The following is a 26779-nucleotide window of genomic DNA, read 5'->3' as shown; positions in this document are numbered from 1 at the left end:
ATAAATAAATGAACAGCCGACACACATACATTCCGGCATGTGTGTTTGTCCTGCCTACGCAAAACACACAGTGCTGCCTCGCCGGGAAAATGACAGCGCGCCATTATGGCCACTTGACAGATCCTGTCACGGCGATGCTCTCGTCACCCGGCGCGAGTGGCTCTCCGCTTGCCAGCACGTTTCCACCTCCCCGACCAACATTACATCTCCATGCACTTGATAAATCCACTCTGAATTGCATCCCCATTCTATTCAAACGATGGCCCCAATCGATTGCATTCTGAATTCTTTTTTTTTTTTTTTTTTACTCTTTTTTTTTTTCTTCGCCCCGGAGCTTAATGCAATGCAGCCAGCAGGCCCTTATCAAGCCCTCCCGTTCCTAGGAGGGAGGCAGTGGACCATGGCGTATTCCAGAGACAGGGTAACGAAGGTTTAGTGAATGGAGGGATTATGTCTGCCAATCAGAGGGCTGGGATGGGAGGCCTTGGTGTCAGGGAAACAATGTCTAATCCTTCCTAAGCAGTCTCCTCGGCAGCGCAGGGTGCCGGGTGAAATCAGGATGAAGGGACAAGCGGGGGGATGCCAGACACAACAGGTAACATTACTGCCGGGGCTCTGCTGTCAAATTAAAACGAACAATGCTGCTAAGAGTTTGTGGAAAAAATAAGTTATATGAGGTAAAAAAAATAAAAAAAATAAAAAATAAATTAAAAAAAGCTATTCATATGTACGTGGTCGTGTCTCTCTGTGAATAGTTTAAATCCAAGAACAGGTTAGTGTGCCAAAATAAGATTTAAATCATTTGCAAAGATGATTTAGAATTGTGTTCGGAGCCAACGAGGATGGAACGTGCTGTGCGAATAACAAAGCAGTTATCATTGTCCCATCCCCCCCCCCCCTCTCTTTTAAACCAATAATTTATAATATCAAAGAAAAAAAAAAGGTGCTCCTCATTACAATGCAAAAAGAGCCTCGAGCGAGATTATCACCGATTTTTCTCCATTTCATTAGAGGTGTAACCATTTTGTGAACATCCTGACTGTGCTCTGCTGTGCTGTGCTGTGCTGCCAGGGAAGTGAATGTGATTCTAGCCTTTTGTGAGAGGCGAGCAAAAAAAAAAAAAAAACAAAGGACAGGGGGAAAAGAAAAAGCTGGCGACTGTAAAGTGCTGTCCATGGTGCTGAAAAAAAGCAAGCGCACGTAACATTAGCAGCTGCGCGGGAAACGCTCGCTTTGCTGACACAAATGGATATAATCTTCGGGGTTTCTAATCATTTTCTAATCTGCGGCAACGAGACATTTGGCAACAGCCGGCAAAACAAAAGGAGGCCAATTTTAGTTTTGAAATTTTTTTTAAAGCCGCTCGGCGAGACAATTTAAGCCCCGACAGCAGCGGCGACACTGAAGTGCATTTATCCAGTCGGCACCGACTGTAGCAGAGCGGTTGCAAACTGGCTGTGTGTGCATGTTGTTGTTGTTTTAAAAAGAAGGACCCTCCCTCTCCTCCTCCCCACATGCATGTGTGCTTTTGAAAACCTGGGTATTCATCATCCGTCTTCACACGGTGTGAGCTCCAAAGAGCCAGAGAGGGTGGGGATGAGAGGAAAGATGGGAAAATATAGGTCCAAGATCAGTGATAACAAGGCAATCTCACACATGGTTTCATGTGAGAAGGCGGCAGAATTTTAAAGAAGAGCCCCTATAGGACACCTCGGTGTCAATCACGGGCTGAAAGAGAGGTGAAGGTCCCTGTGTCACCCTGTGTCTCGTTTTGCTTTTTTTTTTTTTTTTTTGGTTGTGCTGTGAGGAACCTGAGGGGCTAATAATAACAGCTGCTAGAAAATGATTCACCGTGCTTCTTTTGTCACGGCTGGGCTAAATGCTTTTCCATTGTCGAGGTTTTCAAAAGGGCCTTCACAAACAAGCCTTGACGAGTGCAACAAAACCCATCTATTACCACCAATACAAGGCATTACTCAGATGCACCGTCATTCATTACAGGCTCCCAATATAAAGGCCAGACATGCAGAGTGATGAATGCTCCCGCCATTAATGGAAACACTGCGAGGCATCTATCCATCTCTTTTTATCAAGCTTGTCTCAAATGAATGAGGGGAAAGTTGTGTAAATTAAAACAATCCATTGTGTGTTTTTGCAAGAGCGCTTGGAAGCGAGAAAGCTTTTGCAAGCAGAATGATAATAATGACAAAAAAAAAAAAAAAAGAACACTCGGAGAGAGATTGCTCCCTGCAAGGTCCAGATGACAGTCGGATGGGTAATAATGTTCTGGTTAAGGCGAAGGGAACAGCTGAGTTATTTAGCTGCAGTGGTGAAAAGGAGGGGAGGGTGTAAAAGGGAGAGAGGCAGGACGAGGTGGAAAAAGTTGGTGGAGGCGGAGGGGAAATAGCCGCGTTCCAGCGTCCCAAGAATACTGATGGACGAAGGGGGCGGATGCACTTTAATGCGCGCTCACGAGAGCCTCCAATCGCCCATTCCTGCTCAACCTTTTACCGACTGACATTTTCCCCTGAGGACCCCGAGATGTGATGTAAAACTCAAAGGCTGCGTCAACACGGGCTGCAATGCACTTGCATTCAAATGCATCAATGTTTTCAACAGAGCTGTACTGTATATTTAAGCCTTTCTAAAAACAAAAAACAAAATGAGCTGCCATCATCTTGTAGGTTATGCGCACGTATCCGTTCAATGTTCTGAGGCAATTCGGCCATTTAGAAATGCTATTAGCTAATTAGCTTAGAACAACAGTCTAAATAGACAAATTCTACCAATTCTGTACATGTATTGAGCTATTATTTTATTTATCATTCAAGAAGCAGTTTAGTAGCTGCTGCTGCTCAACTGTATTTTTTCCTCCAATATTTAAATGTATTTGAACAATTTACTGTTGAAAATTTTTTTTTTTACTAAAAAAACATTTGTGGACACCTTTTGAAAAGCCGAATGATCTTTCTGGAGGTGTCAGCAGCAATGTCCAATCGGATGTAAACCTGGGCCCCAAATTTAACCTTAAAACCCCCTGGTGGGCGGAGTCAGTGGTGCAGCCAGAAGGAACAATGCAGCGATGCTGAAAAACCTGGCCCCGACCTGAGATTTCAGGTTCCTTACCAGTATCATGTGACCGGTGGAGATGTCCATGTTGGACGGCACGGGCTCCTCGCACCAGGAGGAGGTGCTGCTGCGGGTGGAGGGGCTGGCGGCCAGGCCGTCGCTGAACTGCGAGGAGACGCTGTTGAGGCGCGAGTGGCGCAGGGTCTCCGGCCGCTCCACGCGCTCCGAGGTCCGGATCGCCATCCGCTGGCGGCAAAGCTCCTGGGAATGGATGGCAGGAGGTGGGGGGAGAGATGACGGTTGAGCTCGCGATCATGAAAGGGCATTATTTACAGCCTCGGCGCGCTTCTCCCGTCTTTGTTTGCCTTTCATGCGCGCTGCTAACGTTTGGCGTCTGCTACGTGCTCATCCTCTCGCAGGGAGGGGAAAAAAACCCCGCACCTGTACGTCCGTCGGCTGACTGGATCTGTCCTCACTCGCCTGTAGATTAATGGCTTATCCCCCGAGGATTATGGAGCTTATACTAATTATGTCAAAAAAAAAAAAAAAAAAATACATGGTTGAGGAACCCTACACGATTTTGCCGGGTTGGAAAAAATGGAAAGCAACACAATGCTTTAAGAATGGATCCCTCACTTGTCAAAGGGAGTTAAGCTGTGAAGAGCTAAATCTGTACTCGCTGAAAAGAGGAATTTGCAAAGATTTGAACGTAAGCAGAGGGCCTATCCATCAAAGTGGGGTTCCACTGTCACTGCCGAGAACCCAAGGATGCAAAGAAAAAAAAAGACAGAAAAACAAAAACAAAACAAAAAAAAACCCCGCCTTAGCACAATTTTAAAGTCTAATTTTTTTGCTTTGATGATGCTGCCGTGCAAAGACTTGATAAAGGACCTGCTGCAACAAAGATTACACCTCTTCCAGTGAGTCAGCTTTTCTCTCTTTCCGCCTTAATACAGATGCACGGGTTACAAAAGGTAAGGTGGGCACGAACACATCTGGTTTGCACAATATGGGAAGGAACTGAAGACGCCACTAGCTGCGTTTCCACGGCAGTTTTCACAAAATAAAAGCAATATTTCTAAAATTTCGACAAAGTACAATTGCGATTTGCAGGTGTTTCCATTGAATGGTGCGAAGTGCATAAGCCGTAATTACGTCTGCTTTTGTTTGTTCACATTTTTCTCTTTGATTGCTTGTAAAAACATATTGCGTCTCCTCCTCTGTCCAAACATAACGCGCCATTTTCACTGGAAGGGAACTGGTCACGTGACCCCGGATGTCACGTGACCAATGACGTGTAAATGCGAAAAAAGTGTTTCCATGACACTTTTGCGATATACCTCTATGTGGATACGTCTCCACCTCATGAGAGTGTAAAAACCCGTTAGCCATATTTGAGAGTTTTTTCTCAGTTTAGGTGTTTCCATGACCAGTTTTTTATTGCCACATTTAGGTTTTGCGCAATTCTAGGGCTGATGGAAACGCAGCTACTGACAGGTACGTGAAGACAAACACGTCACCTCGGCTCCTCTAATCTCCACCAATCAGGTGTGATCACATCCTTCCCAGTCAACTGCTAATCTGTAAACCCCATCATGTTTGGCACACCGGGACAAAGCCAGTCGCCTCCTCGGGATTCATTTCCATGCACAATTAATAAGCGCGGAGGGAGGGGTGCAGGGCGAGGCCAGGAAAGGAAGAAAAAAAAAAAAAAAAAAAAACACCTCATGAAGGTACGTCTATCTCATGATCCATCACGGTGATATTTCCCTGCGGAGCATTGGGCGGCGCTAAGCCCCGGTCCTGGATCAGCTTTGCCCGCCGTCTCGCAGACTTTTCATGATTAGAACCATGAAGCGGTGCCCCAGGCACTGGCCCCCGGGCAGTATCCAGGTCCGCCTCATCATTCATCCCACTTCTCAACAACCCCTGCAAAGCTCTGCGCTGTATCAGATCTGGGGAAATTGTCCCGGAAGCGGGCGGGCGGGCGGGCGGGGGAGGGGGGAGGGGGGGGGGGGGTTGGAGATGCAGTAAGCGACCAGAAAAGGGTCAGAGGAGAGAACATGCAGTCCAGAGAGGAGTAGCTGCTGGAGGGTATCACAGCTCGGACCGCTCTCTCCTGCTGCCTCTTCCAGGCTGCGAACAGGGATGGAAACAATAGCTGCGATTCCATGACAGTTTTTCGCAAAATAAAAGTGATATTTATAAAAATTCTAAATCTGCATTTCGATGTTGTTTGCTGTCAAGAACGGCTGTTATATTTTCTTTGATTACTTGTAAAAAATATTCCGTCTCTTCCTCCGTCCAAACATAACGCGCCATTTTCACTTGAAGTGCACTGGTCACATGACCCTGTACGTCACGTCCACTGACGTGTAAATGCGAAAAAAGTGTTTCCATGACACATGACGCGATATACCTCTGTATCGATGCGTCTGAAAAACCACCTCATGAGAGAGAGAGTCAAAACCTTTTAGCCAGATTTGAGAGGTTTTTCCAAGTTTAGCTGTTTCCATGACCACTTTTCTTATTACGATATTTCGGTTTAGCGCAATTCTAGGACTAATAGAAACGCAGCTAGTGTCTCCTGCCGCCGAGCTGTAATTCCCCTCCCGCCACACGAACATGCCCACATCATGAACAGGTGCAGCGAGAGGGAAGCAGTGACTTCAAAATTCACAGAGAGAAAAAAAAGAGGATGTAAAAGAAGCTAAATATATAAAAGGGGAATCAGACAGATAAAGATGAAGAAATTTGCGCACTTGGCTTATTTTATTTTGCTGCCAACGAGATGGAGACAGACTGGCGAATCCATAGGTCAGCCCGGTGAAAGTGCCATTAAAAATTGAAAATGTTAACTCAACATGCGCTGAAATATGTTTCTGAGTGCCATGCTGGGTGCAGCTGAGCCCCAGCACGTAAAATCAATACAGCTCCGGCTGCCCGTGGCCCTCCAGGAGCAGAGGGAATAGGTCATGCTCACACACACACACACACACACACACACACACACACACACACGGGTGAGTTCTAAGTAAATGGATGATGCAAAAATCTATCAGAACAGAAATGCCTAGAATTCAAATAGTAGCGTGCATTGAAAATAAAATAATACATTCAAATAGTGATTTACTATGCACAAGCAAATTAAATTATCAATTTATATTTATTTTTTCAAGAAAATTGTCATTATATGAAGCAAAAAAATAAATAAATAAAGCACCGCTAGGCAAAAAACACTGGTATAAACCAATCAGAGTATCTGCCACATCCAAATAGAGTGTGGAGCTCGTGACAAGAGCTCACCAGTCATCTGCCTCCTGATTGGCTCACGGCGGAGGAGGGACGGGCGGAGTGGGGGGTGGGCGCTCTAACCTGATAGGTTGCCGTGGCATCGGTGCTGGTGTCAGTTCCCAGGCTGGCCAGCTTCTCCTTCATGCGGAGGTGGGAGCGCTGGCGCACGCAGAAGAAGGAGGCGGACACGGCCAGCGCCACCAGGATGAAGAGCATGCAGAGGACGGAGAGCAGCAGGAACTGGCCCGACTCCACCCGGGTCTCCTTCACCACGGGGATCTGAGTCAGGCTGCCCCTCTGAAAGAGACGGAAAAGAGACTCTTGTCAAGTGGAGGGAAAACTGGAAGAAAAAACAAAAGAACACAAATTTTCATGCGTGCCTTTTTTTCGTTCATTAACGGCAAAATTTCACCTGCTGCCCCCCCCCCAGTCCGCCTGCCAAACATCGCCGCCTTAACGAGCTCTACCATCGCCACTCTGCGCCTCCATCCACCGCCACTGTCTGACCCGTCCCCACTCATTAACCAGCCCTAATAGCGGCCTTATAGTATGCATTTACACTCAGTCAGCTCCCATTACCGGCCCTTGTCCACTGCGTGGCCACCACTATAGATATTTACAACCCTATTTAGCTCTGGCATGAGGCGGGCTGGCAACTCGGGGAAGCTGCAGGAGGCCGGGACACTAGGAGCTTGTGCTTAATTAGCTGCTCGGGCTCCTGATTTTTTTCGGCTGGATTAGGCCCTGAGCCCAAGCCATGCGGCTAATGGCCACCAGGAGTGCAGGGACCCGGGCAGCTGCAGGCTGCAGGCTGCGTCTTCCTCTTGCAACCACCTAGTGAGCGGTGACAAGGCCTTTTCAAAATGCACCGGCGCACTGAATCAAACAGAAATGCATGTGACGTCACGCAACGGAGCAGATTTCTATCAGCGTGGGTTAAAGAAGTGGCCTCTGCCTTGATAATTGGTCCACTCAGGGACATTTACTGTAATAATAAATTCCCTCCAGGCCTCGCAGAGACAGAATAATGCTCGAGCATAACAGCGGTAATTAGGAGCAAAAAACAAAAAAAAAACAAAAAACAAAAAAACTTGGTTGCGGATAATTAATGACACGTAAACTGTGGCGACTGCTCGGTGATTGCTGGGCTGATGGCGTAAAACGCAGACGACGTGTCGTTGGTTTGTTTTCTTCTGATCCTTCAAGCCATAAACGGCCAATTTAACCGGTGATAACGACGTCAAATAAATCATCCTAACTGTCCTTTACGAGAGACACATGTGGCTCCAATAAAGCCGCCACGGGCCTCCGATCTAATTCTGGAGCGGCACTCACGCCACTCGCCATACATCTGCAAAAAGGGCAATATCAATAGCCGCCGCGCAAATACGTCAGCGGGGCTCCTAATTGTCTGCGTGCAATAGTGGGAGATGGATGGGTGAGCGGAGTCAAATCGACACGACGGGGGAGGAAAGAAGCAAAAAAAAAAAAAAAGAAAGAAGCAAAAAAAAAAAAAGAAGAAGAAACACGACAACATAAGAGTGACATTTGGCCCTGAGGGGTCTAATAAGTCGTTGGAGGGACGGCCGCGTCTCGCTTGCAGCACTTTCAAAACAAGACACTTCACCTCGGAGGAGCGACAACATGGGTTTGACCTTGTGCCTTGTAATTGCCAGTGTTTTCATCGGCCGTGCCGACGCGCCGGTCCCTTCGATTACCGTGCTGGGGGGAAAGGGGAGCGGGGGAGGGAGGGGGGGGGGGGGCGAGCCCGATGAGAGTCGGCCGCTGATTGCGGTTGCGGCGGCTCGAGCATGTAGTTCCAATCAGGCGTTAAGAGGTTAGCCAACAAGCGAGGGTGTGTTGTGTTTTTTGTGTGTGTGTGTGTGTGTGTGTGTGTGTGTGTGTGTGCGTGTGTGTGTGAAGAGGAGAGCGGAGGAGAGCGGTGGCGGCGCTCCAGCGAATCATCTGCCGTCATCAAGAGATCAGAGCCATGCCGGGGCATAAATGCATCTACCTCAACTGCTGCTTGGCATATCGACGCAAAGCTCACCCGGAACCAACACTCATCAGTTCCATCTTTGATATTGTCAGATATAAAGCCAACCTGGAAACTTTCATTAAAATCAAAACACCTCTGTGACATCAGGGCCAGCGCTTCGCGATCACAGCCTCTGAAAAATAAAATCAAAGTGCCCCCTGCAGACTGTCCGGTTCAAACCAGTTCATCCACGCTCAAAAATGTTTTAATTCTGAGAGGGAAATAAAAATACGTTGTGAAGTAAGTCGACGTCGAGTATCAAAAAACACATTTCAAGGGAAAGGCCTTTAAAATCATTTTTAAAGATGAAGCGTTTGCACTGCGCTCTTGTGATTCACTGCGAGCATGAAAGAGTGTTTGAGGGCGCTAATCTTGTTAGGAGGCAGAGGAGAGATAGAGAAAAGGATGGGAAAAAAAAGAGGTATAGGAAATGGGATTTCTAGGCCCCTGAACACTACTGACCCATTACTCTTCCTTTACTGTTTGGAACATTTTGTTTATCTCTCCAAACCATATTTTTGCCGACTGAAATCCTCAAAATTCATTAAAAAATCTCTTCCCTGAAAATATTTAAATTGTTTGATGTTCTTATCGGAACATTTTTGATGACACTATTAGAGTGATGAAAAATGGCAAAAATATTTTGATTTAAATCATTAGACATTAAATTCACCAAAAACACCAAATCATTCAAAGACGTTCCACAATTAAAATTCTACTTTGAAAATAATTATTTACGTTCTTTTCATTTTATTTTAAAAACCATGTTGTTTTCAAATAATCTTCAAATTGCTTTTGTGAACAATCCAAACGCAGGTGACTGACTGCTCTTGTATTCACATTATTCCCTGTGTGGTGAATGAGCTACTCTGAGAGGAGACATGAGGCAGATGGATTTCGGTGCCTTGGATTATTCAAATGATCAAGCGAAGGTCAGACGGAGAGGTGTTGTTCAGGCAGCTGGCCATCCACAGACTCTCATCAAAATACCATTTCACAGAAAAGCACAAAGGGGAAACACTCCAGAAACACAGAGGGCTAAATATTTTATATACCCAGGGCGATTATTTTTTTTCTATTTCAATAAACACACAGAAAGCCAGTCATGCCTTAAAATTAAATGCAATTTAGAGGACGAGATTAAAACCAGAGGGAATTAATAATATTGCTCCAAGATGAACGGAAGGACTTGGAATATTATTCATAATATTCTATTGTGAACATATTTTTGGTCGTTATTATGAAAAAATAATAGCACAAAATTACACACCATTTTCAAATTGAGAAAACAATCTATATTATAATGATTTTCATAAAAACTAAATATTCGATTTATTACCGTCACTCAAAATTCCTAAATTTCGAGCCACAGTATAAAAAATAAATATATAAAAGAACCTTACGAAAACAGATTTTTGTCTGAACCAGATAAAATCAGAATTGGACACAAACAAGTGACGCTTCAAAGTTGCCTTCCACACTGCTGCAGCTGCCCAAGCCGGACGCAGCAAGGCAGGAGGAACCTGCGCGCAAAAAAACTTTGTCCCCTGCAGCCAGATGTTCCCACAGTGGCGCAGAGCGTCCAGGATCCGCTTCGGGATCCACCGTGACTAAACTCTGCCCGCACGTTTCCCGCTCCATGCTCGATAATTTACCAATAAAGATAATAAGAACAAAGCAATATGTGTGTGGAACAGACTATTAGATGCAAAGGGTGGAAAGAAAAAAAATCTAACTTGGAGGCGCAGCGACACGGCAAGGAGCAATACGTGGAATTCGTTTTCCGATGAATTCCAATGAAGCATTTTCAACCAATTTACAGAGGAGGGGGAAAAAACCAAACAACTGCATTGATGAATTTCAAACCGGGAGGTAATTACCCAAATCCATATGTCGGAGCTGAGCGCACATCTCGCTGTGATCGGACCCTGCTGCTGCTGCTGCTGCTGCTGCTGCTGCTGCTGCTGCTGCGTCTCGTATTCCAGAGAACACGTTGGCGGCTGCGACGGCGGTTAAACCAAGAGTGCCGGCTGCGCACCGGCCGCCCACTCCGGTCCGCTCCGAGGAGAGGGAGGGACGGCGAGAGGGAGGGAGGGACGTAGGGGGTGGAGGCAAAAAAAAAAAAAGTTCCCCTCCGCGAGGGTCCCGTGTGTCCACCCAGCCCCTCCTCCTCCCCGCGGCCAACAAAAGAGCGCGGCTTTCGACGCGAAGATGAAGCAAAGGACGGGAGGAGAAGGAAGAAGGGGAATAAGAAAAGGAGGGAGAAGAATGTGGGATATGCCCGCCTGATTTTCCGAGCCTCGGAAGAATGTGCAGAAGCCCCACTAGCGAGTCCTTTCAGCCTCTCTGTGCCAATGAAAAGAGATGGGGAGGCGGCGGCGGCGGCAGCGGGGTTGGGTCCTCTTTTTTTTTTCCTTCCTCCCTCCTCTCTCTCTCACTCACTCTCTCTCTCGCTCTCTCTCGGAGGGGGCGATCATTTAGTTAAGGCTGAGCCCCTCCTTATATTCAGCGGCTCAGGAGTCCCCCCCGTCCGTTGCACATGTCATATCCACCGGTTGCTATAGCGATGCCTCCACATGTTGTCGACAGTGAATGTTCAAGGAGCGATGCCTGGCTAATAGGCTTGCGGACCGGAGGGGCCGATATGAATGGACACAGGGCTAGACACTCATTTGTTGAGCTACTAGGGGTCTCTGTGTTCGGTGTGTGAATTGCTGTTTTCTCAGGCTCTCCTTTTCCTCTCCCAGGGATTCAGTTATGTGAGCAGAATAAGGGAGATGGACCGGTCTATTCTTCAAAGTGGGGCTTTTTTTTTTTTTCTCGCTTTCAAAAGCTGAAGTGAGCGCCATAAAAAGAGGCAATACCACACAGTACAGTAGTTGTAAACTATATGAATGCTGCAAGCGCGGGACATTGGGGCGCAGTCTTGAAAAATGCTTTTTTCCCCATCTCCCTTTTTTGGGGCTGTGTGTGTGCGCGGTGTGTGTAATTGGCTGAGCCTTTTTTTTTATTATTCTCTGTGCAAAAACCCTCCAAGATCTTGCAGGAAGAAAAAAGGGAAGAAAAAAAGAGGGAGAAGGAAATTGCAAGTTTTAAAGATAAAACTCACAAAAAACCCGTCCTAATTAGCAATCAGGCATGGAATAAAAAAAAAAAATCACCCAATGGAGAGCAACAGCTGCACTTAGCAGGGTAAGAGAGAGAGAGAGAGGGAGAGGGAGAAAGAGGGGGATTATAGAGAGCACGGGGAGAGAAAAGGAGAAAGCAAAAGAAAAGGGGCGGTGAAGAGAGGAGAACGGGGGTCCTGTCAAATGCAGATGACGAGTCTTGGAGGAGGGGAGGGCCGGCGGAGGGTGTGTGTGTGTGTGTGTGTGTATGGGGGGAGAGAGGTCGGGGGGGTGGGCTCTCTAGTTTATTTTTTCCATTCAGCGAGCACCCCCCCCCCATCCCCACCTCCGCCCCTCCCTCTCCTCTATTGTCCCTCTGTGTGACAGCTGGAGTTGGCAATGTGAAGGGGAGAACAAAAAAAGCAGCCCGCTGTCCAGCAGCCCCGGGTCGGCCGCCACATCGGACGCCACACCAACCAACCAACCAGCCAGCCAAGGAAACCTCCGGAGGGTTTGGGGGGGCACCAGGCAGCCCGCTGGCTGCCGACTTAAGTCTGAACCCAAACGCACCAAAACTGACTCGACATTTTTTTGTTGAAGCACCCACTACAGCCGCCCCCCCCCCACCCCCTACCCGCTTCGGTTCAACATGCTTGACCCCGAGTGGGATTCAGCTGCAAAAAAATTCTAGATGTTGCACGTGCATCTCTCTTTGCTCTGTGCACATTTACTTTGCAGAAAAAGAAAAAAAAAAAACGTTAGGACTTAAAAATAAATCAATAAATGAATAAATGAATGCAGGATCCTCCTCCAGTGACACTTTTCACGTCACGCCTCCTGCACACCAGCGTAGCGATTCGTCAGAAATTATTCAAAAACGCTGTTCTTTTTTTTCCGTGCAAGAGGGCGCCGAAACGGTCCAACCGCCCGCCGTGTTCGGATTGAATACAAAAAAAAAAAAAAAGAAAAAATCCCCCACAAAACGGAGTGCGGTGTTCGCTGTTGCGCGAGCGCGAGAGTAATGCGCCTGGCGAAGCCCCTTCATCACGACTGTCAGCCGGCCGGCGGGTTCTGCTCAGGCAGGAAGAAGCGAGCGCGCAGGAGGTCCACTCGGCAGGTCGTCGGCCTCTGACTAAGGTCAACCGTGCAGCCGAGGAAAGGGAGACGCAATTCTCCGCGCTGCTTCACCAATCCGCACGCAGCAAACAGAGATGCAGCTCGCATCCCAAACTCTTGTCGTCACGTTCCTCCTTTTCCATTTCCAGTTTTTTATTGCAATATTCAGGTTTGGCGCAATTCTAGGGGTAATGGAAACGCAGCCACTGTAGTGAGCTCCTCCAGTAAGCACCTCCTTGGGAGGGCTGCACATGTTCTCCGCTGGTCCTCCGAGTCTTATGTCGCCTGCGCTGCCGGTGTTTTCCTGCGTGTCACACCTCGCCCGTCAAATGGGAGAAAAAAAAAGATGGGGAAACGGTGTTTAAACAAGGGGTAAGAGAGGCGCAGGGGCGGCGGCGGGAAGCAATGTAGAACAAACGTCGCTGTAAGTCGCGCGACCTGATGGCAGCGCCGGAGACACCTGGTGACACTCAGACGTGTCGGTCGCCAAGAGGGACAGAGATGCAACGGCTGCTTCAGGTTGTAATTTGTACCTGCAGGCAGCGGAGTTTTCAACCTGCTTTTTTTTCTTCTGTACCTGAGCTGAAAAATCCAGGGCACCAGCGCCAGTGAACCAGATGCACGATCTGGGACGGCTGTGCAAGAAACACACCAGAACTGAAAGGACCAGCGTTCTGGCAGAGTAAGCTGGTGGGCCACACTCTGTCTCTCACACAAACACACACACACACAACCACATACACACGTTCACACTGTAATGACATTAGCGAGAGGCTCAAGCCATTCAAACCAAACGGAAACCAGCAGCTGCGACGCGCACCTACACACTCGGCTGCCGCGCGGCGGTAGCTGCTCCCAAAATAGTTGGGATTTCTGTGCAGCTCTTTGAAATAGGCTGCAATAAATTATTCATAATAATATGTGAGCGAGGGCTGGTTTGGTGCGGCTTCCATTTGGGAAGGTGTTTGGGAGGATTAGCTGCAGAGCGGAACGCGCGGCAAAAAAAATATATGCAAAACAAAACACTTTTGGGTGTTGAACAGATGAGAGCCACCAGCTGTTATTCTTATTTCTAAAAAAGATAAAATAAAATAACGTCGCGAGATTTGTACGATAAGCAGATCCAGACTAATCCGGGGCGTCGCCCCTTGCTTTTCAAAAACAAACACATAAATGAAATCAAAATTCCCCATTACCATGCGTCAGTGGCCCACCGGAATAATGAAACGGAGGCGCTAAACTTTGAACTTTCAAACTTGGCCCCACCTTTAAAACCTTTAATTAATTCGTGGCTCAGTGATGTCACCTCAGTGATGTCACCTCAGCGCCCTGGTGGTGCACTCGCTGTGTTCAAGTCGACATCAAACGGAGCAGGTGCAGGTCCCCAGACTCCGAGATGGCGGCCCATTCATTTCAATGAAGTTGCTCACCCAGCGCATACGGCCAAAAAGTTTTTGGCTTCTGTATTAATATAGAGCAATGCGCAGTAGTGTCATCATGCCTCTGTAACTCATGATAATGATTACTATACTCATGATGATGATCTCATGATCTATTTGGCCAATCAGAACGATCCAGTAGGACATCACGTACAGGCACGTCAGGATCAGAGCAAGCTGAGCCCATGGGATTTTTTCTGTTGCAGTACCTCGAGTGGCCACTGGGAAATATTGGTGCAAATACTGGCGAGCAGCCATATCCAGGTCTTATAATACATCCACGAGCAGGTGGCATGTTGCTCCTCTGTCTAAACTACCGTTTAATGTCACGTAAAAGCGCGGCAGCCTGACAGCCGGGCGAGCATTCTTAAATGCATTGTGCCTCGGTAGAGAAAGAGAGGGAGAGAGAGAGAACATTAGGGAGAAATGTGACGTCTCCTAATAGGAGGACGTTCAAAGGCGCAAAATGGAAAAAAATAAATAATAAAAAATAAAAAATAAAAAAAAGGTTCCAGTTCGGCTGCGTCTCACTCGAAACATTTGAATTGCCGCGTCTCGTCTCCTCGCGCCCGACCGTCACTCGCTCGCTGGGAGAGGAGCCATTCAAAGTCTCTGCCTCTCCTGCACTAGATGAGCTTATGCGAGTCCCGGCCCAGGCGTCGCCCATGCCAGCCAGTTCAAAGCTGTAAACATCAAGGTAGAGCGCTACGCCTGTCACACCGACTATATTTAAAGCGCAGAGTCAAAACCCACACACACGCACACACACACGCACGCACGCACGCACGCACGCACGCACACACACACACACGCACACACACACACACACACACACACACACACACACACACACACACACACACACACACACACACACACACACACACGTTGTGGCGTCACAGCACCCCCCTTCCCTCCCCTGCCACCTCCAGAGTAGAAAATTACACCATAGCTGGAAAATGAAAAAAATGAAAAGGAAAAAAAGATAAAGAACGCAGCGTACGAGAAAGGAAACAGAGTGACATATTTATGTCTCGTTTAAATCGCTTTACACGTGCTGGGGCTGCAGGAAGCTTTGCAGTGTTTAGGTTAGCCAAGAGCTTGCTAAAATAGGTCGGAATCATGGATGTATTATAAGAATTGGATACTGAACTGCAGCGTGTCGATTTTTCCCAGTGGCCACTCGAGGTACAACAGCAAAAAAAAAAAAAAAAAAAAAAAATCCCATGGGCCCAAAAAGCATTTTGCACATACAATAAAGCACACTGGCTTTGTGAAACACCATTACATAACTGTTACTCGATTTCTGACACTGAAAGTGCACAGAAAAGCTCATTTAAGTAGCAATTTGGTTTCCTTTTTAATTCCCGAAAGTTGATTGTGTGTGTGCGTAATTCACTTAAGGTACAGCCTTAATTTCCTACCGGCTCTAATTGATGGTGATTATTTCCTTCTACCTGCAGCTGCTGGATAAAAGCAATAAGTCTGAGAAGGAAAATGTTCATGTTTGCAATCAAACACAAATTAAACTAAGCAAGCAATTGTGCTACACACGGCAAAAATGAAAGCTAAACAGAGTTTATACGAAGGAAGATGCGACGCGGTCTGAGGAAGACTCTCTACTTACTTCTGTTGCAATGACAAAGATCTATATTCACAATGTAATTAGTTTTGATGGGGGGCAGGGGGGAGGTTCAATATCAAAGGTGAACAGTCAATAAAAGCCAAACCAAACGGAACAGAGTTGTTTTTGCTAAAAAGACAGGGCAACACTTTACTTTCCTGACCCAGTGGAAGGATAGAAGAGGAAAAATCTCTTCCAACGCCCTTGCAGTGAAAAAAACAAGCAAAACACAGAGGCTTTAATTGTTTTTGTTTGAATGGAATCCACACTACTTTTAGACCATTATGTTCTCAGCAGGTCTTTTCTTTTTTTTTTTTTTAATCTTTAGCAGAGATAAAACCGCAATTAATTTTGAAAGGGGGATGAGGGGGGCAGCGAGACAATACATCAAGTCACACATGAATGGCGGCGGATGGGGATATGCGGGCTGCGGCGGAATAACAGAGGTAGTCGAAGGTAGCATTCATAATTGAAACCCGAGTCACAGGGGACCTTGCGGGCTGCGAGGCTCCGATACTGAGACTGACAGCGGCGGGGACGGAGACGTGAGGCCGCAGAGTAACTTCTCTGGCTGTCCTCCCTCACACCTGGGGCCTCGTTTCACCACAGTCGGCCACAACCTCAACCTGTGTCTGGTCAGCGATGCCGGGAGTCCCCCCCACCCGCAGCGCTGAAATCTCACTAATCCATCGAGAAGGCCGGGCTTTTCAGACGGTCTTAAGAAGGCATCGGATTCCATTAGCGGTCGCCACCCGTTCGGTATGTGACGAAAACCAGGGAGGCAGTGCTGCAAACTGCCGATAAAAGGCGCCGGGTGAAGAGCGGCAAAAAGAAAAGTGGGAAGAGGCCGCAAGACGACAGCTTGCGTCGAGAAGCCAGCAGTGAATCTGTTTAGTCAGGCAGTGAGGTTTCGTCCAATCACGATTCAGGTTTGAAACGTTTCATCTGACAGTTTCGGTCTCGGAAAATGGAAAGTGAGTCTGCAGGATCTGCTGAAAAACGCGACAGCCTTTGTGTTTGTGCGCGTCTGCGTGAGCGTGAGCGTGTACGTGTGTGCATGTTTTGCCTCTACAGAAACAACATAATTAAATTTCACAATTAGCGCACACAAATACAATTTGTGTTTAAATCCCCTCCTCAGGGGGATGCAGATGCTTCAGTCTGCAGGTCACACCGGCAAAAACGAAGCATATTTCTGATGGCGCTCGAATCACTGTAACGCACAGCACGCCAGCGCCTCCAGCCTCCAGCCGGGTGGGTGTCGCCGCGACTGCAGCATACTGACCGCACCTGGCCGAGCATACGCGCCGGTGATCAGTCGCAGCTTGCGCGAGTGAAAATCTAGATGTGCAACCACAGGTGGGGGGGGGGGGGGGGGATGGGGGGATCTGAGGACAAACAGGGGGGTCGTCCTCTGAGCGCACGCGGCCCACAGACTCATAAATTCTCATCATTGTCTCATTGTCGTCATTAGGCGTATCTCCCCCGTTATGGCAGCGTGTGTGTGTGTGTGTGTGTGTGTGTGTGTGTGTGTGTGTGCCTGCTGTGGCCCCTCTGAGGGCGACCTGGAGGGTGAACTTGGCACCTCTCCTCCAGAAAAAGCTGTTACTATCTACTACTACTGTTAATAATCATATGCAATACCATCCCCTTCCTTTGTTCAGCAACTATACTGTAGTCTATTTAACACACACACCCATACCTGTTTTTGCACTGCTCTTTACTATTTTAAACCAGTTCTTTTATTTTATTTTTTTGTACCAGGCATGTGTGACTGTGTTTGTTGCGTGTGCTGCTGCTGCTAACAATTTTAATTTCCCCCCTGAGGGATGAATAAAGGAATATCTAATCTAATCCATTCGAACAGGCACGGGGGCCGCATGCGGCCCGTTAGCTTCTTAATCCGGCCTGCCGCACTTGATGAAATGATATCAACAGTAAGTAAGTCATGAAATAGCTGCATTTCATCCACTTTTTCAGTATTTTAAGAGTCATTTCAATAAAGAGCGAAACACCAGGAATCTCGCTCTCGACAGGCCCTGGTCACGTCTGGAACCATGGCAAGCTCTCTGATTTCTCTCTTTCACGACGCACCAATCAGCTGGGGAGAGTCGGCAAAACCCGATCCCCAGGCACTCCCACCTGTCTGTCTGTCTGTCTGTCTGTCGCCCAGCATTCACAGCAGGCGTCTGACCCGCAACCAAAGCGGCTGATCAGGAATCGCAAAGGCGACGTTAATTACGATTTGCGTCTGGATTTTGACGGTTCCGTGAGATAAAAATACACCGACGGTTCATTATCAAAAAAAAAAAAATGCATATAATCAATCCAGCCTATTTTCAGCCACAAACATAATTACACTGCACGGCTTTTCACAGCCACGTCCTTTCCTCCCCTCCCCTCCCCTGCATTTTCAAAAGGGAATATTTTAATTTAATTGACTAGTGACTGGATCCTTTGTGACAGGCGTCATATTAAAGAAAAGTCAGGCAAAATGGGGCCTAGTCAGTTTCTGTCACCATATACTTTGAAATAAATGATTTTAAGATATGGAAATAAGGTTGTTATATTGTTTCTTGCCTTGTTATTGTTTCTAATAACATTTCCATGAAAATATTGGCTTTCCTGGAGAGAGCCAAAGCTTCAGGATTACATTTTGGCGAGCAAGGTTGCTCTCATAAATCAGAATAGCAATACTTTTAAGCAAAGCAAATATACACAGTGAAATTGAACTGCAAATCTGATCAGTCGTCGAAATAGAAATAAAATAGTTAATTTGCGGGAATGCGGCTCTGAAGTAATTTGTCACAAGTGGCAGCAAATAGTTAGTAAAAAAAAATAATAATAATGTTGCTTCAATAAGGCTTTAGTTTTACCAAGGCATTTGAACTCCGCCCTAAATCAAGGTCATCGTATAAAGGACCATAACAGCTCATTAAGCAATTTAGCTGACCTTGCCGAGCAGAAAGCAGCAGTTAAGAGCGCAAATCACAATTATGGTCAATTAAAGTCAATAAGAGATGATATGACAGTTGATTACATTTAATTTAGTCAGAGCAAAGTGATTTAGGCTACATATTGTGCACGCAGCGAGGAGTTATTAATGCGCTACCTCCCATCAACAACGGAAAGACACGACAAATTGGATGCACTGGGCTGCATGAGAATATATACGTATATACAGTATATATATATGTATATATACACTACCAGTCAAAAGTTTGGACGCACCTGTTTCTTCTTTACCTTTACTACTTTCTACACTGTAGATACATACTGATGACAGCATATATATGACCAAGATGTGTGGATTAACGTGGCATAAAGAAAAAATGTTAAATACCTAAATATGTTATGATATATATATTTTATATGAGGGGTGGCTAAAACTTGTTTGAGTTGTTTCACACTTTTTGGTTTAATACATATTCCATATGTGTTAATTCATAGTTTTGATGTCTTGAGTGACAAACAATTCAAATTCAAATAGTCGTGTGCGTTCTCGTCTTGTGCGATTGCATTCAATATGAAATGAAAAAATGAAAATGAAACAAATATCGGCTGATTCAACGCTAAAATCGATGTTATTTAAAAGCAAGTACGGCCATTCTGGTTCTGAACAGGATTATCACGGGCCGCCGCTTAGCCCGCAGCAGCGTCTCTTTCCCCGCTGCTGCCACCGCCGAGGTGCCAGATGTGCTGGGCGAGTAGCCGCATGATAAATGGCAGAAGGTGAGAGCGGCGTGGCCGGGCACCTGGGGCACCGTGCCCCTGCATCGCGCTGCCAGTCCCTTGGCATGCAGCTCGTCAGGGCCAAATGGCAGCCGCAACCCCCCCAACCCCACCCCGCCTTTCCACGCTGACATTTAAAACCTCTGCCGTGGCATCCAGCTGTGGACCAGCGCCGGTCCCAGGCCGCCTCCCACTGGAGCGCAACCCTCGAGCCACCAGAAATCACTCAACAAATTTCCCTCACGGGGCCCCACTGCTTTGGTTCCAGCCATTGCAACAAAGGATGACGTCACATGACATCACGGCTGTATTTTATCAACTAAAACACAGGGCTGGAAAATAAAACAAATATAGAAAAAAAAACTGGAACGGAGTTCCAATGCAGCAGTCAAGAGTCATTACTTCATTTGGAAGATGGCAGGCAGGCCGAGTCGCACCCACAAGGACTGTAACTAGGAACATTGAGTGTTGGAAGCATCCTGCAGTCGACTAATCAAAACCCAGCGAGCTGAATCGCTCATCATCTGCCATTAACACCCAGAGAGGCCAAGGCTCAAGCGGAGGCGGCTGATTTATTTAGATTTTCTTCTTTTAATTGCCATCAACTGCAGACAGCACAGTTTAGAGTCGAAGCTCGGGCCCCATCTCCAACTTTTGGACTGTTTCGTACCGACGCTGCGCAAACACAAATGTCAGAATTCGCTTGCAAAGAGACAAAATTTCAAAATTCCCTCCTCTCCTGAGACAGAATTTCCTCGCTGTGTGAAATGGGACGCAGCCGCTGAAGAGGCTGTGCAGTACATCTCGCGCGTCATCACTTCTGCAGCTAACGAATAAAGGGTTTTGACCAGCAGCACTGATTTTCCTACTTTCTGGACCAACCTTGACCGAGAGCCTCATCTCGAGGTTTGGATGGGAACTCACAGAGAACATATGCCCGACATTACATGACTGAAATAATAAAGGAACACGATCCTGATGAAACATCAATATGTCAACAACAAGATTTAACACAATCGTAAAGTAATCCCTTTTGAGTGATATTATTAATGGAGTTAGGTTTTTTTTTTTCCACTAGTATCATCAGCGTCTCACCACTGTGGCCTCGAGCTCTTTTTCTTTTCCTGAAAGAGATGAATACCAAATAGAAAAAAAGCTTGTTAGATGAATACGGATGGTGGGTGAGCAGCAGTGGAGGATCAACGTTCGACCGGCCGAGTAAAAAAAAAATAAAAATAAAAAAAATAATTACGATCCACCACGAGGGAAGCAGAAAGTAGCGGTGGGGAGTAAACACTTTACATTCTGACGCTCATTAAATGCAGAGAAGCCCAGCCTTCACCCGGGGCATCATGGTATATATAAATATATATTATATATATATATATGTATGTAAACACAGAGAGAGAAGCAAATACCAAACTGCATGGCACGGTATCAAAGGCATTTCTGCAGTCCAAAGGTCAGGTGATGGTAAAAGGTTGCTGCCGGACGGTCTTTCATCAGCGGGAGGCAGCTGGAGTCTCCACAGAGGCGGCCGCACTCAGGGCTGCAGGGCGCAGTGGGGCTGCTCCAAAATGACATTTCACATCCAGATCTGCCACAGTAATGGCATTTCGGTCACTTTCAAAACCGCCAGAATGGCCTCCCTGACTTCCATGCGGAATTTTTCTACAGACGGGCAGTGTCTTTTTGTCAATGCTCAGGGTTTATTTCAGAGTCCCGACACAAAACACGATGGCAGCAAAGGGCCCGAGCTGAACCCAACGTACGCTATTAATCCTAGCATGAATTAAAACACATCACACGGTCACTGTCCAAGCCTGAGTTAGCAGCGAGACGTCGGGTGCACTGGTTCTGTTTTAACACTGCTCCTACATGGATTGCAATTCCCACCGAGTGCTCTGCAGGAAATGCATCGCTAGTTCTTGCATTTCCATGAGTTTTTCCCAAAATAAAAGCAAATATTTCCAAAATTTCGTGATCGTGAGGTGTTTCCATCGAATGGTGTATGTGCATAAACCAAGATTCTCGTCTAATCTTGTCCCGCAAGATTTTCTATGGCTAATGGAAATGTAGCTACTTGGTCAGTGCATACGTGTACATTCATGTGGTATTGCTAATGTTTTTGCACTTAGATTTATGAAACAAAGTGTGGGTTTACTCAGTTTGTGTGTGGTTCTCCTTTCAATCCCTTCTTTGTCTTTTTCTGCCTGGGAAATATGGTCCACCCAATTGCGTTCTGGCCCTGACCAAACAACAAATGTCTGCCCGGGACCACCAGTCCCACAGAGATGGGATGTGTTGCCAGTGTGTTGACAGGCAATCAGGGGGGCCTGCGTGGAGAACGGCCGGCTGATACAAAGTGATGTGGACGGATTTATCTAATGCAACAGCCGCGCGGCTCCAAAGTGTAGGACAGGACAAACAAGGCGCTTGCTTTCGGCTGAGGAGCAACAGCCCGACGATGGAAAGAAATAGAGAAATTAACATAAAGATGTGCTTGTACTCATCTTACCATTCGCAAAAAAAAAAGGAAACTGCTTTGATACATTTTAAAGTAAGGCATATATCCGCGCTCTTACAAGAAACATGAAAAAGAGAGAGAGCTGTTGCTTTAATTTATTTTTTGCGAGTCTCTTTTCTTCTCTGCTGGGAAATGGTCAGTGTGGTTTTTTTTTCCTTTGAAGACGCCTCTGTGACGATTTGTCCCGTTCGCTCGGAGGAATTGCAATTGCTGACGGCTTGCGCGCGGCGTCTGTTGTGGAGTGCGATGCGCCACAGTACTTTTCAGGCTCGGCGAGATTAAAGGAAAGCAAAAATACGTCGATATCGCCTGATAAGCGCCAGCGTTTTGGTGGTGTGGGGGGGGGGGGGGGGGGGGGGGGGGGGTTGGAGGGGAGTGGAAATAAATATTCATGCTAAAAATTGTCCCCTCCTTACAACAACAAAATGCAAATTTAAAAGTAATCATCTCCGCAGCAGAATTCATGGGATTATACTGAGGGAAATAAGGGAGAGCGTACAAGCGAAGCTTATTTGACCTTCCACTGGCTCAAAGTTTTACAGAGATTTGCATTCAAGCCATTATGTCAAATCGAACTCTGGCCATGTTGAGGTGAGAGTAACTCGCAATAACAGCGTTCACATGCAAAAATGATGTGTATCATTTCGCATCACGTTGATATTAACCTGTTTAACAAATTGTCCCTGTTTTGTTTGCTAGCGGGTAATAAGACAAGCAGCCGAGTTAATAAATGGCTGAAACCAATTAAATAAATGAGAAGAGAAAATTATAATACAATGACCTGAAGCCAAAATGGGCAATTCAAATTGTTTGTCCTTCAAAACTTTATTTATTCTGAAATTAAATTGTAAAAAAAAAAACTAAAAAAAAACTGCTGCACACTCAACTCATTCTTTGATTAAATTGACCCATTAAAAATCAACAGCTTCCAGTCTGGGCCTTAATGAATGTCTTGACCAACTTAAATGAGGGCGAGAGAAGAGCAACTTGTGCAAATTAAATACGACGTCATGAGTCTGGGAGACAGTTAGGAAGCTTCATACTGAATGTGCTTCATAAAAAGCTGTGGTGCAGCTGAGTTTGCAGAGGTTGAGATGAATGAATGAATGAATGAATAAAGAGATAGATAGAAAAATGAATCAATCAATAAATAAAGTGTGCATACGTGTTACTAAGCTTGAGTCTGATATAAAGTCACTTACATGGCTGGGAATATATATATATATGGTAATGGTGAAACCATGATGCAGTGGGAAATACATTGAGGGGAAGCCTCAACACTTTCAACTAAGGTGTGCCTTTGCATTAATCGCGGCGCAGGATATTGGAAAGAAAGCCTCCGAATCCATAGGGAAGGTTGGGGGGGGGGTTCTAAATTACACGTGACCTTTCCCGAGATGAGTCCCCCCCCCGTGCCACCGCACTTCATTCTTTCATTAAAAATACAACGTGGGCCTTTGACCACCGACGTCGCCTCCCGATTGACACGTGGCACTGCAGCATCACCTCTCCATCTCGCTCAGGAAGGAAGCACCAAGCAGTAGAAGTTTGAACCTCCACCTGCAAGCGAGCCACACTAAGCAGGCCGCATGTGCTATACCTCCACGTGTGAGCAGAGGCTCCCCCGCGTGCCACGTATGATTTACATTTAGTGGTTGAATAATCAGTTGACATGCAGCTCGGGGGGGGGGGGATTCTGGGCTTAATAAGAGCCTCTTCACATAAGCAGCGCTCGGGAGAGGCTCCCAACGCCGGGCTGCTGTCAAAATGTCAATGAATCTCAATTTGTCTGCCGACGTAATCACATCGGGGTTTTTTTTTAATATATCCACAAGTCTGTCTTTTCTGCACGCTGAGCTGGTGGTCGTGTGTACGTACCGTGTGGATTAGAGCGCGTCCATTATTTTTCCATTGAATAATACTGTTATTGTGAGCAATAACAACAATTAGGGCTGTCAAACGATTAATTTTTTAAATCACGATTAATTTGAAAATTTGATTTGATTTGATTTTGTTTCCTATAGGAAGCCGCTTCATAAAATGGCACCACAGCCAGAAGGGCCGACTACGGGTTGGTAAAACGGACAAAAAAGCTTTAGTTTGAAAAATGCGATTCAAAGAAATGAACGCGGGATAGATTGTATTTAATTAATTGCGAATAATGCGTTAACGCTGACAGCCGTAATAATCATACAACCAGTTGACCAACAGGCCCCTCCCACAACTCCAGAACATCTCTGTCAGCCTATATCACTCTCCTAAGCGCCCTCCCCACACTCAAATCCAAATATTTTTGTGTGTGTGTGACTCCGCCCTCTTCCTCACTGGCATGGCAGTCTCTCCTGTGCAAGGAAGAAAGAGGAGGAGGAAGAAGAGGATGGGCAGGAGTGTCGCAGGAGACGGAGGGGGGATGCAAAGTCATGGTTTTTGCTTTTTCAAGGCATCTTTACTCAGTCTGCTCCAGTTTACGTGCCAGAGTTGATTCGGCCGAGTGAGCCGCAAAGAGGCGACGTCGCTGCGTGAATTTCTTTTCCTTCCTCGTCACCTGCTGCTTCCCATCCCCTCCTCCCCGTCCGTCCCTGGCGGGTTTTCACACATTTTAGCGGACTCACGAATTGCTGTGAGAGGACTGCCGTGAGGGGCGGCGCGGCGCTCACCTCATGAAGCTGTTAATAAGAGCGATACTAAGAAAATATATCCCTCGCAGCCCACACATTGGCGCATTGATAAAAAAAAAAAAAAAGACGGAGAAGAAGAAGCAATTCCTTCCCTCTTCAGGAGGCCAACTTGCCTGCGAGCTATAATGCAGTAGATATTGCTCGGCCTATTGACTGATGTCTCCTTCCCCCAGCTTTGACATTTGCTTATCCGCGTCCACCATCTACCGCTATTGACGCCGCCTCTATCTGGACATCTTCCTAAGCTGTTTTGTCATTTGTCTCCTCTTAAAAGAAAAGAGGAGCAAAATGGGTGGGTGGAGGGTGGTGGGGGGGGGGGACGTCAGTGATAAGACCTAATGACACCAACCGCATTGATGATTTAATTCAGGCTTAGAGGGAAGCGCTTTTGTTTAATTTCCAGCTCTGAGCCGCTAATAGAACCACTTAAAGTAAAATTTTACACAACTGTTGTTCCACGTGTTGACGCCCGACGACTCATAGCACCCGCTGGACTCGTAAGTGTGGGCACGGCGCTGCAAATTTGCTGCAAACTGGAGGGTGTGGGGCGAACACCTTTACTAAACTAATGTGTTTAAAGAGGACACTCCACAGACTCGCCGGACCAAAGGTGCTATTTTGCGCCACATGTCCGCAGCTCTTGGATTTGAAAAAAAACAAAAAAAAAACAGAATAATGATCACGTGAACAACACATCCACATTAGCTGTTGCTATCAACGCGCCCTCTGAGTGGGGTTTTTCTTCCAGGGATTACACTCTGGTATCTATTTGTAGTACGCAAAATGCCACACTTACTTAGAATGCATTCGTATAAACACAGCCTGTCGCAGATTTTCTCCCCATGAGGCGGAAGGCAGATTTTTTTTTCCCTTCTCTCCCTCCTCCCTCCCTCCCTCCGCCTGGCTCCTGCGGAGAAGGCTATTATTGCGGCTAATTATCTACAAATAGGCCCAATATGACAAACACGGGCCCTGTACCGGTGCCGGCTAAGCACAGGAATCAGTCTGAGCGCGAATAAAAGAATGAAAAGGAGGCGAGGAGGGGCCAGACAAAGAACAGCACAAAAGTCACAGTGGAAGGAGAGAGGGAGCGAGAGAGAGAGAAAAAAAAACGTGAATCAGAGATAATTGAGAAGAACGCGATAAAGACACAATGCGGTAGTAAAGATGAGAGAAAGCGCGGCGCTAAAAAAGATATAAGTAGGAGGCAGATGGGCGAAGAAAAGGCAGTGACACCGAAAAGGGAGACGGCGTGGAAAGGGGTGGAGGGGGTGGAGGGAGGATGATCTTGTCTATGCAGTCGGTGCGACGCTTGTTGCCAATGGCAACTGTCCTGTGATGCGCGGGCCGCATCCATTTAGCTCCCAGCATGCCTGGTGATGGGGGCAGCTCGGGGGTCTGCGGCTGGCTGTCTCATCTCCATAGAGAAACTCATTTACCAGGCGCCGCCGCCGCCGCCGAGGACGATGACGCGTCAATAGGCGCTTGATTAGATCCTCGCCGCTGATACGTATGAATATTTATCAGTGTTGAATGAATACACATTTACTCTCCTTTCATCCGGATCATCCCGAGTGTCCTCCTGCTCTCCTCTTAATTTTTTTTCTTTCTTTTTTCCAAATGAATATGTCACGGGGAGCGCCGGCGCCCTCCGCCGAGTGACGGCACTCCAGATAATCTGGTTATTGTTGCCCCTGCGGTGATGATCAACGCCTTTTTTCGAACTGCGCCGGGGCTTTTTGTCCTTTGTTTTGTTGTTTTCCATGGCGGCAAAAGCTCTCAGAACACTAAAAGAAGCGAACACGGGAGGCGGGCGATCAAAGCGCGACACTTAAAGGGTCGGGATGTGTTTCAGGATGTCGGTGCCGCGGCGTGCAGGCTTCATGTTTGGCTGCCGAGCTGAGCTGAGCTGAAGCTGCAGGTGCAGGTAGCACACTTTGTTCCTGTCCGCTCGCACAAAAACGCATACTGTGTCCGCGCCACCATAAAAGGACAAGGTGTTTTCTTTCCTGCCAGAATGGCAACTTACGTCACTGACTCCAGCCTCCACTATCTTCAGGCCCGTCTCCTTCTCCAGCCGCTGCTTCTCTTCAACTGCACGGGAGACAAAAAAGCAGAGGAGGTGTTGAGCGCCAGCGGCGGGTGACGGAGAAGC

The 26779-nt window shown here is 46.9% G+C and overlaps 1 protein-coding gene across 5 annotated transcripts in view; it reads right to left on the bottom strand.

The window, feature by feature from the left end:
- Positions 1-26779, bottom strand: part of ptprn2 (protein tyrosine phosphatase receptor type N2) — a 115907-nt gene that overhangs the window by 31239 nt on the left and 57889 nt on the right. For all 5 annotated transcript variants that reach the window (XM_076047469.1, XM_076047466.1, XM_076047465.1 and 2 more), the window contains exons 11-13: positions 26654-26718; positions 6445-6660; positions 3127-3330 (exon numbers count right to left, since the gene is read on the bottom strand). In XM_076047469.1, the coding sequence (XP_075903584.1) occupies positions 3127-3330; positions 6445-6660; positions 26654-26718 (485 nt within the window). The remainder of the gene's footprint in view (positions 1-3126; positions 3331-6444; positions 6661-26653; positions 26719-26779) is intronic.

This window comes from Nelusetta ayraudi, unplaced genomic scaffold (genome assembly GCF_046127955.1).
Source record: "Nelusetta ayraudi isolate G7.1 ecotype Tasmania unplaced genomic scaffold, CSIRO-AGI_Nayr_v1 ptg000094l, whole genome shotgun sequence".
NCBI classification, from domain to species: domain Eukaryota; kingdom Metazoa; phylum Chordata; class Actinopteri; order Tetraodontiformes; family Monacanthidae; genus Nelusetta; species Nelusetta ayraudi.
This window is presented reverse-complemented; position numbering and strand designations above follow the sequence as displayed.